Source organism: Bemisia tabaci, chromosome 2, assembly GCF_918797505.1.
Source record: "Bemisia tabaci chromosome 2, PGI_BMITA_v3".
In the NCBI taxonomy this organism is placed as follows: Eukaryota; Metazoa; Arthropoda; class Insecta; order Hemiptera; family Aleyrodidae; genus Bemisia; species Bemisia tabaci.
This window is the reverse complement of record NC_092794.1, coordinates 5782967-5801194: the sequence shown is the minus strand read 5'-3', so window position 1 is coordinate 5801194 and position 18228 is coordinate 5782967. Positions and strand designations below refer to the sequence as shown.

General features: G+C 39.8%; 1 protein-coding gene across 1 annotated transcript in view; it reads left to right on the top strand.

Annotated features, from left to right (window-relative positions):
* Nucleotides 1-18228, top strand: part of Nos (Nitric oxide synthase) — a gene marked incomplete in the record, with an annotated part of 155723 nt that overhangs the window by 74362 nt on the left and 63133 nt on the right. Inside the window, 2 exon segments of the mRNA XM_072296611.1 lie at nucleotides 2264-2355; nucleotides 17678-17819. Of these exon segments, the coding sequence (XP_072152712.1) occupies nucleotides 2264-2355; nucleotides 17678-17819 (234 nt within the window).

The window sequence follows — 18228 nt, the reverse complement described above, 5'->3', positions numbered from 1 at the left end:
GAACACAACTGTAATTGTTTTAGGTTATATATTGCCTCCTCATTTCACGTAACAGCTGCATCGTAAACGGCCTATGTGCATATTTCCCCAATCCTAAGCCGAGAATGTCTCCCTTCGAAGCAGAATACAGTCACTTAACAAATGAATCCGAGGAAAGGTAGAGAGGGAAAGGCATGTATTATTGGCGGATCCAGCAAATCGGCAACATTTTTTTTCTCCATTCAAACCCTTGTAAATGTATCGATTCTAGGAGGGGCCAAGTGCTTTGACAAGAATCGGTTATTTGATATGGATATTATATATGTAAAATCAGCATTAGATACTTGTCGCACATTTTTTTAACATTCTGAGGGTGGTTTTATGATAACTGGAATAGTTTTGTCCCCGTAACAGACAACACATTTTTCGGTCATATTCTTAGTAGTAATGATAATCACTCGAATTGTTTTGCATTAATCTACACAGGGTTACGTGTTATAACGCTTTTCAAAGATTCATCGCTCAACTTTTCAATTTTCATATATAAAAGGCCGAAAATGTGCTATCTGTTACGCTGACTTTTTACCGCGTAACAGACAGCACTTTTTCGGATTTTACATAATATTAATTGAGAATTAGATCAATAAATCATTAGAAAGCGGTATAATCCATGACCATTTGAAGACTAATGCAAAAAATTCGAGTGATTATCATTACAACTAAAAATATGACCGAAAAATGTGTTATCTGTTACGGCGACAAAACTATTCCAATTATCGTGAAACCACCCGTGAATGCCAAAATAACATTCGCAATTTGAAGGGGCTACGAAGTAATCCTGCTGGTGAGAGCGGGTGGTGAATATTGTAATGGACAAAGGAGGTAAGTAAGAGACTAACTGACAGCAAGTAACAAAGGACCCTATGATTAATTTATAATGTTCTTTCTCAGTCCATAACATCCACCCGTTTCAACCAATAAGATCACTCCATAATGATCTTTTTGTCTTCTTTTTATTTCGCCTTGTTCATCAATTTTAATAATCAGCCCTCGCGCATCTGGATCGCATTTAGCAAAAAGGAACCAGCGCGATTAGTGTTGTGAAAATGTTGCTTCTTTAGAATTATCTAAAAAATCTTCCAGAATAGCGAATAGTTTTTGCCTCCCACCAAGAAAGTGTTAATTTTAAAGAAAAGTAATGTGTAAATTATTTTTAAAATGTATTTGAATCAGGTATTTTTAAAAGAGAAGAAGAAATTGCAAGATTTTGAAAACAATATTATCGCGCTGGTCCCTTTTTGCTAAAATGAGGACTTCTATGTAACAATGGCGGATGTGAAAAATTACCTTTTCGAAACACATTAAAAAAACTGTTTTGGCATCGAGAAAATACTTGAGAAAATACTTGAGATGTGATCTTCGAGATCTGTGCATTATGCCAGAGCCATACATATTACATTTTTGTGTGAACAAAACAGTTTCTTAAACGTGTTTCGAAAAGGTAATTTTTCACATCCGCCATTGTTATACAGATAAGGCCTCAAATGCGATCCAAATGACCTATGCCAATGCTGGGGTTGCATTCCAATCGATACGGCCGAGAACGAGACAAAAACGGAAATTTCCCCCCGATCTGACAACGCCTGCAAGCGCCAAGTTAAGCCCTGCTCGGTTCCAGCATCAATTAGTGTATTTTTAATTGACACCGAGATAAACAAAGATAAAAGAATACAAATGACGTCGGTAAATCTTGCCGGCTTTTAATTTTTTTTTCTTCTTCTTTTTTTCGGCGCCGGGTTTATCACTGCGACAAATTACCATCTGTTCGCATCAGTTTCACTCCAACTTCCGACATTAGCGACACTTTTTTATGGGGGAGATGAAAATCATAAAATTCAAACCATAAATCAAATGATTTACTCTTTGCAGAAGTTTTCACCGTGCAATGGTTGTTCCCACGAGTGCAGGCACAGTAATTCTGTGAATCTTCAATTTGCGGACGAGCCGCGGTGCGCAATTGAATTGCATTTTGCAATTTAGAACTATAAATTCTGGCTCATCTGGAAAAACACTTATGTGCATGTGGAAACTAATGGCACATACGTTGTTTTTTAACCGGGCTAGAATTTATAGTTCCAAATTGCAAAATGTAGTCCAATTTATGTTTCCAGCGAACGGTTGCGATCATTGAAGTCAAAATTGGAGCATGTAATCCAAAAGGAGGATTACACCAATTTTATCATTTTGATCTTAATTATTGATTTGGTTTCTCTTTTTGTCTCAGGTATTCGACTGCCGTTCCGTTCAGACCACAAGCAACATGTTCGAAGCCCTGTGCAATCATATCAAATATGCAACAAACAAAGGAAATATCAGGTAAAAATCACATTATTGCTTTGGATGTGTCTTTACGGCCGGGGGTCTTACGGAGATGGGGGGGGGGGGGGGTGCCTCATAGCACAAGGAGACAAACTTCTAAATAGAACAATTCGTGTGAAGTTAGATAAAAAAGCTAAATTTGGGATGTAGACTGTAAATTAAATACTGTTCAAAATCAGCACTCTCCAAGGAAAATTAAATAAATTATCGTATCGTGTCAACAGAGCGCGAGAAGTCTTATTGGAATTGAAATTTAGTGCTTCAAAAATGGCAGACAGAAATTTGAAAGAGCTTTTTTGTCTTCACACTAAAAATTTTAAACCATCATTCTTTTAGTTGGTTTGGCAATACAGGGAGTGTTTCGTGTTGATATTTTGAGTCCGTGACATGCACCTCTACGAATTTTACCATTACAGAAAATTAATCGTACGGCACAGGTTTTAATAGGTAGCATCTAATATGCATCGTTCAGCCGATGATATGTCGTACAACAATCGGAACTCTTTTGAATGAGAGAATGGGTTCCAGTTGTAGGAGGAGAGGAAGAGGCCCTGACCGGATAAAGTATTACCAGGCGCAGAAGATAACTGTTCGAACCTCAGAGTGTATTTTTAGTATATACGGTCAATTGAAGGCGCTTTGAATCTCGTCGTTTGCAAGCTTTACCTGTCCTGACTTATACCCTGTTACGCAGTGTTTCCACAAGGAGAAAAATTTATGGAAACAATTTAGGGACAAGAATCAACCAACTAAACAAACTTTACCATCCGTCGTGGATTGCCGTTAGTTAGTCTATTACTTATCTCCTTTGTCCATTGTAACCACAGCTTCCACCAATAGGATAGCTCTATCAGGGTAGCTTCGTCTTTTTTGTATGGAAAAAAAGTTAGGGGTTATCCCCTAAAATCGTGATAGTACCCCAATTTGTTGGATGATATGGGAATTTCCGAATAATTTTTGTAGTTTGGGTTTGTAACCTAATTTATTATTGGGGTACCACCATAATTAATTGGAAATGTCCATATTGAGACTTTTTCGCTTTGTCTAACAATTTCAATGATCATCCCACTGTAGTTTTTTTTACCTTTGAGAAGGGAGAAAAATAAATCCTACAAACAGTAGCTTCCTCGCTTCCCAAAAACCTTGATTCCTTCACCCAAACCCGATCCATTTTGATACACATTTCGCGAGGGAAACAAAGAGAACCCCGGAAAGAGTCGCAGGTCCCGCACTCGGACAGAGCGTGGCAAAAACCACCAGAGGCAATGAAAAAACAATGTTAGCGTACTGACACCCTGATACGGTTGTCGGGGATGGGAGGGAGGGGAGTTCGCGGTCAGCGCGGCCTCAGATCGGATCACAGCAGCTGTAAACCGCGTCGCACACTGCGGTATCCCAACGAGGAATCCGACCAAAAATAGTTAGGAGTCAGTTGCGTGGCGTATTTTTCGATACATCGATTTATCCGCCGTTTAAACCTATGGAAAAGGATCGATAAAGAGGGTGATTGCAACAAACACCGTAATGATCGATTCTTTACCACAGTTTTAAATGGGGAGATATCGAGAATCGATTATTCACGCCGCGTCACTGCTACGAGTCCCGTTTAATTAGTTTCGTTAAGCCGAAATGAGTGAGAAACGAATTCAAGCAGCGCGCCCCTATCATACTTGATGTTTTATAATTGTATTCAATGAATCGGAAGGTTATGGTGGGACAAAAGAGGAATTTCATCGATTTGCAATGTGCAAATAGCAAATGGATCAACAGGAAGGAACCAATTTTTGTAGCAAACAATGTTTAGTTGTTTGGAAGAACTCTGTAGGCATCACTACGCGGTTGGTTCCTTTCGCTGAATTGGTTTCACCAATAGGAAATCTTGGCAGGAACTACCTGTGTATATGGTTCCTCTCTCTGAATTATTGATTTGGTCTTTTTGCATTCGGAATTAGGAAGAAAAACATTTAACATGGAAAAAAAAATAAAAACTATTTTTGCAAATTTGAGTCTCTTGTTTAGGAAGAACGGAACAAAGATCTTGCGGTTTATTAAAATGAAAATTGTTTCACAAAAACTTTTCTTTTTAAAGGAAATGCGGACCCCTTGTTTTTTTTCTTATTTTTAAAAAAAAATCATTTCTGCTAATCTCGATCCTAATTAAAGCGGTACGGTTTTCCAGTTACTTTGATAAACCGAATAAGCGCTCATTTTCCAAATAGCATAGATTGCAAGGTTACTGTATAATAGTTTTACTTTTACTAAGTTACAATTTTTTCAAGAAATGTTCAGAGTAAAATAATTCTGAAAGTTTGCATGAGTCGCCTGTGTAATTTGCATCCCAAATCTTGCAAAGTTTTGAAATTGCAAAAATTTTTAACTAAAATATCTGACGTCAAAATGAAGTTTTAGCATTGAGGCTTGGACTAAATTGATCTTAATAAACTGCAGCTCAAGATTTCAACTTTTGCGCCCCAGATATATCCAAAATTTTAGGCAAATACCGACGGTGTAATCCCGTAACTACGCACCTCGTTGAAAATCTCCGCTCCTAATTTATTTTTTTAAAAGGAGAACAAATCGATATCATCCCTTGAGGTTTTCGCAGAAATTTTTTAGCACAGAGGAGAAAAATCACCACAGTTTTTCAGAGTTGACGTTGAGTAGTTTTCAATTTAAAAATGACAGGAAGTCTGCATCTTTGCAAACGTGATTGCGGACCTACACCGTCGATATATACATCCATTTACAATGTTTGAATATTTTTGAATTCATTACAATGAACTTCATGCAATTTTACATTTCGGCGTTAAGATACAAAGTTCTTCAGTTGCACATCGATTTTCTCACTTAAAGCGCTCTCCTCAGCTCGAACCCATTCACGTGCGGTGAACACCCGAGAAAATTACGTAAACAGGGAGCGTTTCACATTAGTTTAAAATATTCGCGGTAAGATAAGTAGCTTAAACGAAATATAGTGGCGCGAAAGAATCAGGATGTCTTTATTAACTCTACTGATTATATTCCATAAACAACCCAAATTATAGGGAAATATCTAATGAGGAGATCCTGATGGTTAATGTGAAATCAGGTTTCCGGAAAAAGGTTTGTGTTTTATAAATCCCTTGTTTATGATTTTCAACAGAGAGAGCGGCACAAATTTCCTCTGCCATGTATATTCAGATGGCAATTCTATATTCCTATCAGATATCAAAGTAGTCCATGTGGATCTGAGGGTCGGCTCGGAGATACAACTATTCGTGCTTGATGGATGTCCGTGTTGCATGTGCAAAATTGAAGGCGCGATGGCGCGAGGCTTGTACTCGCAAGCTCTGCGCTATGCTATCAAACTTAAAAAGCGAGGCCTGAATACGTCTCTCCGATCTTTGGCTGTATTGACGCTTGATTTTCTTCTCTGTTTTCAATTTGATGTTTGATTTTTTTAGGGGTATGTAGACCTACATTATTAAACTGGCCCAATAAATTCCTTGAGGAGAGATAGTTGCAAAAATTTGAACCGACTTGGGATTTGTAGGGGTTGTTATCAAAAATAATTAGCTGACCCTCAATTTTTCCCCCTTTTTTTCAATTTGTGGTCTGATTTTTGTTCTTTTTTGTTTTTACGATCAGTCCCATATAACCCGCGAACTACGTGTTTTTAAAGCCTCGGGTCAACTTGACCCCAGCTCGGGTATCTAAGGGTTTATATTGGGCGTGAAAACTAGACGTCTGAAGGAATCTTACGATGTTTTGCAGTGGTATGGCGTGCTTTGCAATAAATCGATTGATCTGCAATTTAAACCAATGAAAAGGATCGATAAACAGGGTATTTGCAGTGAACACCTTAATAATGGATTCTTTACCATAACTTCAAATGGGGACATATCGATAATTGATCATTAGCGCCTCGCCACTGAATGATGTTTTGCCTAAACCATTAAAACGTGATTCCGTAACTAGTGCAATTGACCCATTACATTGGCCCTACATACTCGATGGGGAGAATGGAGATTTTGCAAATGCGATTTGACAACTGATTCTTCTGTAAAATTTCGCGAGAAACACGATGGTGCCACTGGTTTTCTCTGAAGTCAACTCCCAAGCTCAAAAAAAGCTCTCAAGTTGAGGCCAAAATGGAGGGGATATCCCACGCTATCCTGAGAGTCCACCTCTACATCAAGACAAACTCTCCATGCAAAGAGAGGGAGCAAATACGTTGACAGGGCTGCCACTTTATTTGGGGACTCCAAAACTGAAAACACGGCAACACTGCTAATGTATTTGGTCCCTATCTTTGCATGGAGAGTTTGCCTCGATGTAGAGGTGGACCCTCAGGATAGCGTTGGATATCCCCTCCATTTTGGCCTCAACTTGAGAGCTTTTTTTGAGCTTGGGAGTTGGTTTCAGAGAAAACCAGTAGCACCATCGTGTTTCTCGCGAACTTTTACACAAGAATCAGTAGTGAAATCGCGAATTCCTCACATATGCAACATCTCCATTCACGTTTGGCCGAATTTTAAAATGAAAAAACACGTTGTGCGTCGTATCGTTGTCACCGCTCACCGCGAAACAATCAACGAACGTTCTCCCCACCCCCGCCCCGCCCGTTCATTCGGCGAACTGATGAAGTGGTCGACCGCGGATATCAATGAAAGCGTCTGTGAGCGTTACGTACCAGTGTCCGACACCGGACACTCCACTTAATCCCTCGACGTTTATTCACTCCGCCACCGTACTTCCAGTCCTCGTCTCAATTCATCCCCTCTCTCCTCCCCCTTTTTTCTCGTGGCGCCCGGGTAGGGGTAACGTTCCAATTGGATGTGACGAAGCAGAACGGATCTATTTATGGAAGGATTGAAAAAAAAACGCATGTTTCTTGAGCTCATTTTTGAACCATGCGTCGCTTCAGTGTATTTTCCGAAAGAAATACACTAGTGCAATTTTTATGATGATTTTTGATGAAGTATAGTCTGCCAGACGGGTTTTACGACTTCGAACACACCGACAGTGAAACGAAGTATCTCGGTTTGCAACGTTGTAGGCTTCTGTCAAACTCTATTTTTTAAATGGAAAACTACTCTACGTCAATTTTTAAAAACTTCCGTAATTTTTCTAATGAAATGAAAGCGGAGATTTTTAAACACCAAAAATCAGGTACGTGGTTTTGGAATTTCACCATCGATATGCCAGGTAGAGAGGCGTTATAAACCGAAAGAAAACTCAGCAGAAAAAAAAGAACGATAACAAGGAGAGGATCAAGAGCAAGGAGAGCACGAAGAGGAGGAGGAGAAAAAGGTAGTGGAGGAGGAGGAAGTAGTAAAAGAAGTAGTAGAAGTAGTAGAAGAGGAGGCAGAGGGAGACGTGAAACCGGTTGCGGAAGAAGAAGACCAAATGAAGAAAAAAGGAAGCGAAAGAGGAAGGGAAAAGGAGGGAAAATACTTTTTTTACTTCTTTTTTCCTTCCGTCTGCCTCCTCTCGTGGACTCCGTCGTTTCCAACTATCCGCACAAGTTGGCAATACTACAGTATTACATTTTTCGCCATCTAATTCCATTACAAATAATTGATTCCTAATGAGGCCACATGGTTCTTCTATAGAATCGATAAACATCAATCGATTATTTTACATATACATTTCAACGAACGCAGTCCAGTATTGCCAACTTTCACAAAGCATTACAGTGGTCCTTTCCTCCCATCCACGTGCGAAGTAACATACTCTAATACCACTAATATAATTATGTAAGCAATTTTAAGCGATTCCACATAAGTCTCATTTTTTTAACATTCCATATGCAGACAGACATGTTTTTCGAATGCGTCGAACTGAGGCACGCGTTTCTATAGTTTTACCGTCGATACGTAACAATAACAAAGACAGGTTCGCATTTCGGGCAGAAGCATGCACTTCAAGTATGTGAGAAATGCTGTTACAGCTTTCTTTTCATCTTCAACTCCTTCCCCGTTTCCTCACTCTCGGCACGTATAGCTTTCCTCCCCCCTCCTTACGGTTCCTCCCCATTTCACCCCATTCTCTCCCCCCCTCTATTTTCTCCCCCGCGCTTTCTTACCTACATGCCAGTGGCGTGGCGTGAATTGCGATTTATCGATTGTTATGCCATTTAAACCTATGGAAAAGGATCGATAAACAGGGTGTTCGCAGCGAACACCTTAATAATCGATTCTTTACCATAGGTTTAAATTACATAACAATCGATATATCGCAATTCACGCCACGCTACTGCTACATGCTCTCTTTTTCAATCCTCTCTCTGAGGAGTAATGGGAAACAAATAGCTCGTCGCTGCATCGAATCGTAATTAATGCCGATATGAGGATTTTTTGCACGCTCTCATTGCACGTTGCCAAATTTAGGCGAATTTCCGCGAGGAGATTCGGTTTACTCTTGTGTTTAATTTCACAGAACTGCCAATTGACGAAGAAAAACACTTTCCAGAGGTCAATAACTAACCTTTGCTGTTTGATGCCTTTTGGCCCACCTTTGCATCCATCCATTTTTGAATGTGGTCATCAACGCTGCCGATATGAAAAGTAACCGTACATGTGCGGTTACTTTTCATATCGGCTTACTCCTATAGGAGTAAGGGATTCGTCGCCCAGAGGGCATTTCATTACGTTAATTGTAATAGAATTTTGCAATAAGTCAAAACTTAAGCAAATCACCAGCAGAAAGTCGCCTAAGAAGTCAAAGTCAGCACATTCTTCTGTATAACTCGGTGGAAAATAGGCAAATTTTATCTCAAAATCATCCCTGGTAAAAATTGGCAGTAGAATCTGTGTTCCAAAATACCATAGACCTACAGCCGGCTGTAAGATTTCCAATAGCTTCTATAGCCGGCAACACAATTTCTTATAGCCTTTTATAGCCGATGGCGATTAAGCAACAGCCTGGCGATAAAGTGTATGCTAAACGTTACTAATTACGGATGCTAGGACTTAGTGAGTTTTTGGACTACCGCTCTCTTTTTGGGCCGTAGTATCTTGATTTATTTTGCGAGGAAAGCTCCGTACTTTTGAAGGATGCCTGCCATTCCTAATATGTTGGAGCGCCTTCAATTTCGTATGATACTGTGCAATACCTCTGGTGTGAAATAGTTGCTTCAAGCGCCGTGGTACGCTGCGGCGCGGCGGGCGGGCAGCCAGCGCAAAACGCGCATTGGCGCCTACAAACCTAACAGGGATACTTCACGCATTGCGCAATGCGTGAAGTATCCCTGTTAGGTTTGTAGGCGCCAGTGCGCCGCCGCTCCGCTTTGTGTGAGGCTCTAATATTTAATATCTTGCATGGGGTCAGCGTTTTTCAACTCATGACTTGAAATGTTTGCACACTCTGTATGGATTATTCTCATTTTAATTGATGAGAAAAAATATGTGGTAAAGAAAAATATAATGTGCGTTTTGTAAATATTTGTATTAAGGTGATTCCGTACAAACTTAAGGATTTACAAAGCACACGAATTTCTACCCAATTTCTTATAGCCTTTTATAGCCAATGGCGAAAAAGCGACAGCCTGGCGATAAAGTGTAAAGCCCGACGATAGGAAACTATAGCCCGGCTGTATAATTTTTTATCGCTTCGTGTAGCCCGGCCGTATGATTTTTTCCACTTTCTACAGCCAGCTATATGATTTTCTATCGCCTTCTTCAGTCGGCTATAAGAACTCCTATGGTATTTTGAAACGCAGCTCCAATCGCAAATTTTTACCAGGGATTTTAGTGCTACGTTGAGTTGTGAGACTAGGATGATAATCATTTGTATCAAATTATGTCTCTGACCTTGCTTTTGGAAAGGGGGAGATCTAAAATGAGATAATTTCTTACACGCATTATTAACTTGCGTAGGCGTGCATTCCAAACTTTAAGAATGTGCTCATCGTGAGTATTAAGCCATTTTCCGTGAGAAACAACTCTGTCTAATCGGTCCAACGAAGATTTGCAACGATTCATTGTTTGTGCTGCAACGTCGCAAATTGAGGTATGAATTTTTTTACCTCCCCGTCGGTGATGAGAAAATGTGTATCCGCGCACCCGCGCTACAGTGTGATTTCAACGGAAATCGTGATCTCCTGCTATCTAGTCGAAGCGGTACTGTTGACTCTAAGTCTAAGGCGCTCTGAGCAACTATTCAACCCCGGAGGTATTGCACAGTATCAGACGAAAATGTAGGCGCACTAACGTACGTAAAATTAACTGATGAAAGTCTAAGGCGCTCTGAGCAACTATTCCACCACGGAGGTATTGCACAGTATCAGACGAAAATGTAGGCGCACTAACGTATGTAAAATTGACCGCCACATTTTACAATTCATTGTGTAGAGTCCTACTGATCCAACGTTATGCGGCTCCTGTGCGATCGATTCTTGTGCAATTTTGAGGCAAGCGGCATTTTTTGACAGGAAACTTGAACTTGCACTCAAATTTTAAAAATTCTGAAATCCAAGATAATGGATGCGGCCTAAAATGCTACCTCGGTTTTTGTTCGATCGATTTTTGTGATCTCGATTTCGATGCCAGAAAGACGAGAGTATTTTGACTTGAAAGTCGAATTTCCAGTCAAATTTTCAAAATTTAAAAATCCAAGATGGTGGAAGTAGTCTAAAATAGTATCATGGTGCCTTCGAAATTTTCCAGGTTTACAGTCGAGGTTTCCATTCTTTCTCTGTTTAGTTCCAGAATTAATTCACTCTCAACTAGTTCAGACATATAGATATCTTCGCCAACCTCTTTGTGCTGAAATTGCTTGTTTATTTGTTCGTGTATTTATTATTTTATTCCTTTCTGTTTTATTTTCTCATTTAATCGTTTGGAGGAATATATTCAAAGTTCATAATCTTTACAACATAGGCGCAAAAATGCAAAAGCGAGGTGATGACAACACCGATTCTCAGTGAGTTTGTCTTGGCACTTTTTTAACTTTTCTTTCCGGTTTTCACAAGGGCTTTACATTTCGGATCCATTTTTGTTCGTTCGTAGGTTCCTACTCATGCTTATTTTTCCCGTTTTGACGAAAGTATACAAATAGACTTGGATGAAATATATGAGAATAATATTTTTCCTCATAACCAGAAGACGGATTCACAAATGTTCATATTGGTTCGACCGTATAGAATAGGATAGGCGTTGGGAGACATGTCACGCATGCATTATTAGAGAAATTTCTTTTCGATATTGACCTTCTCTGTGGAAATTTTAATTGGTGATGCCTTGCCAGTCTAGAGAGCCTTGAATTATGTGGTGTTAATGGTGGCCAGATATCAATACTTTCTCTATTTAGATGCTCTAATTGTCGTTCGCAAAATTTTAGAGGGCAAGGGCTGGCTGGGAAGTCAAGGAAGAAACTACTCAGTGGAAGCCAAGAACACGAAATTCATCAAATTTAAGACACCTGCATATTCTCTATTGTGCATAAAAAGTGTTATTTGCAAAACATATCCTCTGAGCTAAGAATCCTATACTGCCGTGCTGAGAAATAATGAGCCTTCCGACATTGCCAGATTGCCTTCAATAAAAGAATGCACTGGGGAAATTTTGAATATTTTCCTTCAAATTTTTCAGAAATTTCTTTTTTGCAATTATATCTAAAATATCTGAAAATTTCAAGAAAAAATATGAATAACTTTCCAAAAAAAAATACTTGTTTCATAATGGAAAATTTGGCAACTCTCGAATGTTCATACGGTGTTTTTCCTTAGCACGCCAGCATAACGCTTTGCAGGTAACTTACACTTGACGTCATATTGCTACATCGTCGTTTTAGTGTAGAGCAGCCCCTGGCCGAGAAGAATAAAAAATGCATGGATAAAACCGGCCATCTAAGTAGCCGTAAAATAAATAATTTTCCACCGGGAAGAACCATGAATCATAAAACGCGTGCTCCTAACAAAGGACGAAATTTATGTACGACTTGAGGGGGATTGCAAAGGATTGTTTGTCTTTACCCCAACCGTGGGTGAAAAAACGATGGGACAGATATCAGGTGTACTCTTCAGAGAGGGCAAAACATCATGGAACAACTACTATGCCGTGTCGAGACTGTGTGAGCATATGGCCGTTGCCAAATGTTCTCTGAAGAAGTACGATTTTTTTTAGAACTCTTAAATTTTACTGTCCTTTTAACGTTCACTGGATAGAGGGCTCCAAAAAATAAATATTCTATCTGAGGAAACACTCAGTGTGTGGGGAAAAAAATCCGAGTGTATTTCACTCTGGATCCAATGTGGTACCAAAAAACTCGAGTCATATGAGAGGTTTGGAGAACAAAGCGCATAAAGTTTTTGCTATTTCGAGAAATACGTGTTTGAAGGCTCCTAATTACATACATACATCCTTATGGCGGAAAAAGATTTCAACTGACTTTTGATGCTAAAAAATTGGAATTTGGGAGCAAATTTTTCACTAAATAGGAGTTAAGACTAGCTCTATCTACCTGAAATCATTAATATCTCAATGTCTTCGAAAACTGCACTTATGCGGTTTGCTCTCCAAGCTCCTCGATCGGACCGCGTCAAACAGAAAAGAGCCAAGCCACATCAGCTTTTGCCAAATTTAATTGGACAATTTCATTTTATGCGTGAAAACGATTGTGCTGATTTTCGTACAAATTTCAGTGAATGTTCTGCATCGCAATTAACCTAATTGTGGAAATCGTCCACTCCAGTTTGCCTTCAATTTTGCCGCATAGGCAACAAACACACCGGAGAACACGAATAGTTATCTGTTGCGCTTTAGTTAACAACTTAATCAATTGGACCGCAATATGTAGTAGAAAGGAGGAACCAAGTCACATCAGCTACTGCCAAATTTAATTGGGCAATTAATTTTGTGCATGTGCGGATTTTTGTGTAATGTCAATGAATTTACTCTAATCGCAATTAACCTACTTGCGGAAATCGTCCACTCCAGTTTGCCTTCAATTTTGCCGCATAGGCAACAAACACACCGGAGAACACGAATAATTATCTGGTGCGCCTTAGTTAACAACTTAATTAATTGGACCGCAATATGTAGTAGAAAGGAGGAACCAAGCCACATCAGTTACTGCCAAATTTAATTGGGCAATTAATTTTGCACGTGTGCGGATATTTGTGAAATTTCAAGGAATTCACTGTATAGTGCGAGGCAAATTCCTTTAACTTTCAAATGAATCCGCACAAACTTTCTCTTGTAAAAAATTAAATTGCCCAGTTAAATTTGGAAATAACTGATGGAGCTTGGTTCCTTTCTACACTGGAAAAAAAACACATTGGATCTAGAGTCCCAGACTCTTAAAAACATCGACAAGAAAAAATACTCTTGATTCAATCAGATTCAAGCTTAAATCAAGAACCAAGCCTCTTAATTCGAGCGGATTTCCTTTTTGATTTAAGATTAAATCTGATTGAATCAAGAGTCCTTTTTCTTGTTAATATTTTCAAGAGTCTGGACTCTAGATCCAATGTGTTTTTTTTTCCAGTGTGTAATAGAAAGGAGGAACCAAGCCACATCAGCTACTGCCAAATTTAATTCGGCAATTAATTTTGTGCATGTGCGGATATTTGTGAAATGTCAATGAATTTACTGTATGGTGCGAGGCAAATTCCTTTAACTTTCAAATGAATCCGCACAAAGTTTTTCTTGTTAAAACTTAAATTGCCCGGTTAAATTTGGCAATAACTGATGGAGCTTGGTTCCTTACTACTAAACGTGGTCCAACTATTTTACCACCTGGATTGTATTCGGCTGTTTTTAACAGTGCATTTGGCAACACCGTAATGCTCATACGGCTTTCTTGTGCAGCAATGCAGCATTGGGTATCCCGTTAAGAGCACAGCTGCGTGTTTTATGGGTCCTTGCAGCGGACAATGGCTCGATTAATTGTCACGTAGTAGCGCTACGCGTCGATGCTCCGCTGCGCCGCCGTCCGCGCTCCACGTCGGCAGTGCTTTCACCTGAGCTTTTTTAGCCTTTTCGTCGCATGCAGCAAAAGTTTTTATTTGCGGGAGTAATGGTGTCATAACAGTAGCCGGGACTGTTTGTTTCGTCCATGTAAACCGAACGACTCGACAGGAAGTGAGCGTTGAACTCGAGAGAGAACGGGCTCAGGGCTGCCGTTTTTCAGGTGCGGAGGGATGAACTCATTGATGGTGAAAGTCGCGAAACACGGACTTTGATGTGCGACGTTGCAGATTGTGCATTTTAATTTTTTCAAATAAAATAAAATCAATATTACCTCTGGAATCGTTAATTCTTGTGATGTATATCACTGAAATAAATGGTATGCTGTTTTAGCACCTGGAATGTTAAACAAGCAGGAAGCTCCAACGCATTGGCGTCGGAGAGCGGCTCTGGGGGCAGTAGTTGTAGTCAAGAATGAGGGCCTAGACACATTTTGTCATTGATGTACAATCCGACAACTGTCGATTCAATCAACGAAAACGATTCAAACTGTCGAATCGCCCCAATGGCCACGATAGTTGTTAGACGTTTACGGTTTCCCTGGTAACCTTTGTTTGCTATCAGCTGATATCAAGTAATATGACTAGGAAGCTCCAACCCAGTGGTTAAAGCTTCCTTAACCGCGAAAACTTTAAAATTCAAATTTTCAAATTTTGAACGTAAAGTACATTTTTTCCATCACGAGATAAAAGCACAAACAAGTTTTGAATTGTTGACTGTATCACCATGATTCCAAAAATACAATACACAACATAGCATTGACTAACAATAAAACAGTATGCAATAAAATAAAGTCATGACAAGGAACATAGCCGAAAATGGCGCCGATTCCCATCAACCAACGCGCGGTCTCTACAATGTAACATGCTGCATTGATACTCCCCAGCTGGGACCGTCCGGAATAGCAGCTCTAGTGCAAGCACCAGAGCCGCTAAAATGTGCCTGGTGATCCTAAGATGGTGCCTTGATTGCCCACGCAGTTGAATTTGCATTTACAGGATGTAAAATTAACTGCGAGGGCAGTAAAGGCAGCATCTTAGGATCACCGGACACAGTTTTGACATCCCAAGTGCTTGAACAACATATTATTTTTTCAGTGTAGTGGTTGTAAACTGAGAAACAAACTTCGGTGTTATGAACCGAGTTTACGGTGTTCAATATCGGCCGTATTGTTCGGTTCATGCAACCGCTCTTTCGGTTCTGAGAACCGTATCCTCGGTTCATGCAACCGAAATTTTTCATTAGTTCTGTTCGAATTGAATGCTCGGTTGCATGAACCGAGGATACGGTTCCCAGAACCAAGAGAGTGGTTACATGAGCTGAACTATACGGCCGATATTGAACACCGTACATTCGGTTCATACCGCCGAACTTTCTTTCTCAGTGTGGAATTTCTAATTCTTGTGGTGTAGTGGTTGTCTACAACCACTTCGAAGATAAATGCTCGGTTGCATGAACCGAGAGAGCGATCGTATGAATCGAACAATACGGCCGATATTGAACACCGTACATTCGGTTCATATGATCGAAGTTTTTCTCAGTGAGCGCTTGATCTACGATCGGGAGGTTTCGAGTCCGATTCCCGGCCAGGTGACCCGAGTTTGATGGTATCAAACAACGGATACCTGGTTTGTTTGATTAAGGATTGACGGAGGTTGTAATCTTAGGGACGGCAAGCGTGAGATAATGCCCCCCCCCTTCCACCGCATCGATTAGTCCCATGTTTCTCACCTAATTATCATTCGAGATCGCATTTCTGTTGTCACGTGACCGAAGAATTCACTTACCAAATTTGACAGACAAATTCACCATAATCAAGGCAGGATTTTTTAAATGAGAAATATCACACTCTAGTGCATTAAATGCGTTATTTCTTGCTCCAAAAAAACCCCCTGCCTTCAATACGCTAAATTTTGGTAAATGAATTCCTAAGTCCTGTGACAACAGAAATGCGATCTCAAAATTCAATAAAAATAACAAGGAACTGAATTTATGGGACGTAATCGATGCGATACATCACATGTCGTTCTGACACAAAATATATGACCGCCATTGAATCACCTTGAAAGCTCGGCCACTTTGCAGCAGCCAAAATCTACGTAAATATGGCAACACAATGCGATTCGCTCAAAGGCACGGTGCAATCTTTCCCCTTTCGCGGACATTACATCGCTCTAACCGATGCAAGGGCGTGACTCCACTCTCAGTTGAACCCCGGAAAGCTTGGAATTATACGGACGGTAGGGCTCATTTCAACGGGTAGTTATGCTCTTACGTCAGAATAGCAACGATAAAAGAGGATAACAACCCCTAACGGAGTTTTTACGAGACTTCGGCGACCTATTCACCAATTTCCACGCTGATTCTAAAGCTACGATGTCGTTTCGACTGCGTCTCGTTTCTCTCCGCGAGGAACATCACAAGCGCCACGCAATGTTGCCGAATTGTCTTCGATTTTTCATTCCTCGACGTGGGTGATGTTAAACGGATTTTTTTTATTTTCTACTTTATTTTCTTCACAGTGTAATGAAATGTGGTAAATTTCCTAAGGAATTTGACCAACAGGTTGCCTTGAAAAAATAAAGTGTTATGGAAAAGTTGGCAACATGAGATGTCCTTGAAGACACCTCCAACTAACATGAACGATACTTTTTCCGGCGAAAAGGAGCCAATTTTCTCGGGGAAAGAAGAAAGGTCAATGTTTACAACGGTGGCTGGCTTCAGGAGTATAACATTAATGCTTCGCGCAAATCGTTATCCGTGAACGGGAATCGCCGGACCTTTTTTTTCCTTTAAGAGAAAACAAAAATATCCCTTAAACTTGTAAGGGCACTTTAGGACTCATCACTTTGAAATCTATGAGTCAGGAGACGCAGGTAAATGATGTCAATACAACATGCAGTCTTATAAAAACTATGACTCCGATATTTGATTTTCTCTTGAGAAGGGTGATAATACGATGGGCCACTAACCAGTGTAAGAATTAAAGTGCTGTAATAATACATGTTCCGTTGTTCCCTCGTTAGTGAACTCATAGGTGTGGGATCAGTGTCTTTCGTGCACATTTGAATCAGTCGATTTAAACTATCCGTCCGAAAAAACAGTAACGTAGTTTTAATCGGCCGTTGAAAGCAGCCTGCCTTTTTTGGCAAATAATGTGGGCAGTGACGAGGCGTAAATGATCGTTTTTCGACTTTTCCCTATTTGAAGATAAATAATTAATTAAAAGATATACCAGAACCCGCATATTATGAAGAATGAACAGAATAATTGTTATTTTAATTAATTATTTATCTTATATTTTTTAAATGATGCTATTCTCTAGTTAGTTTATTAGTGTTTGAAACCACTGTTTGTTTTGTTGGCAGGTCAGCAATCACAGTTTTCGCCCAGAGGACGGATGGCAAGCACGATTTCCGAATATGGAACCCACAGCTGATCTCATACGCCGGCTACAAAAACCCGGACGGCACAGTTATCGGGGATCCAGCTAACGTAGAGTTTACCGAGGTACGTCTTTCCGGCTCTTTTTCTACTCCTCCTTAGTCTTATATATCTCTTAAGTTTTTCTTTATTTATTTCATCAATCTTGTACTCACCAGTGCATTGTTTACTTTCTCATTTGTCTTAACTGTGTCAGAAATGTACAACACTGTGAAAGAGTCATGGCTTATAAACCAATTAGTGGTTCATATGGAACACACCACTAATAGTAGTAAAGGAAACACATAATAATGGTTCTCATAACTTAGTGAGGGTATATATACCTTAGTATGGTTCACAGACCGAGAATCATTAGTTCATATACGACTATCAGTGGTGTTCCAAATGAACTACCGATTGGTTTAAGCCCTAGATAATAGCCATTTCCTCCGTGTACGGGTTTAACTTTTAATAAAATCATTTTTTTGGAATTTTT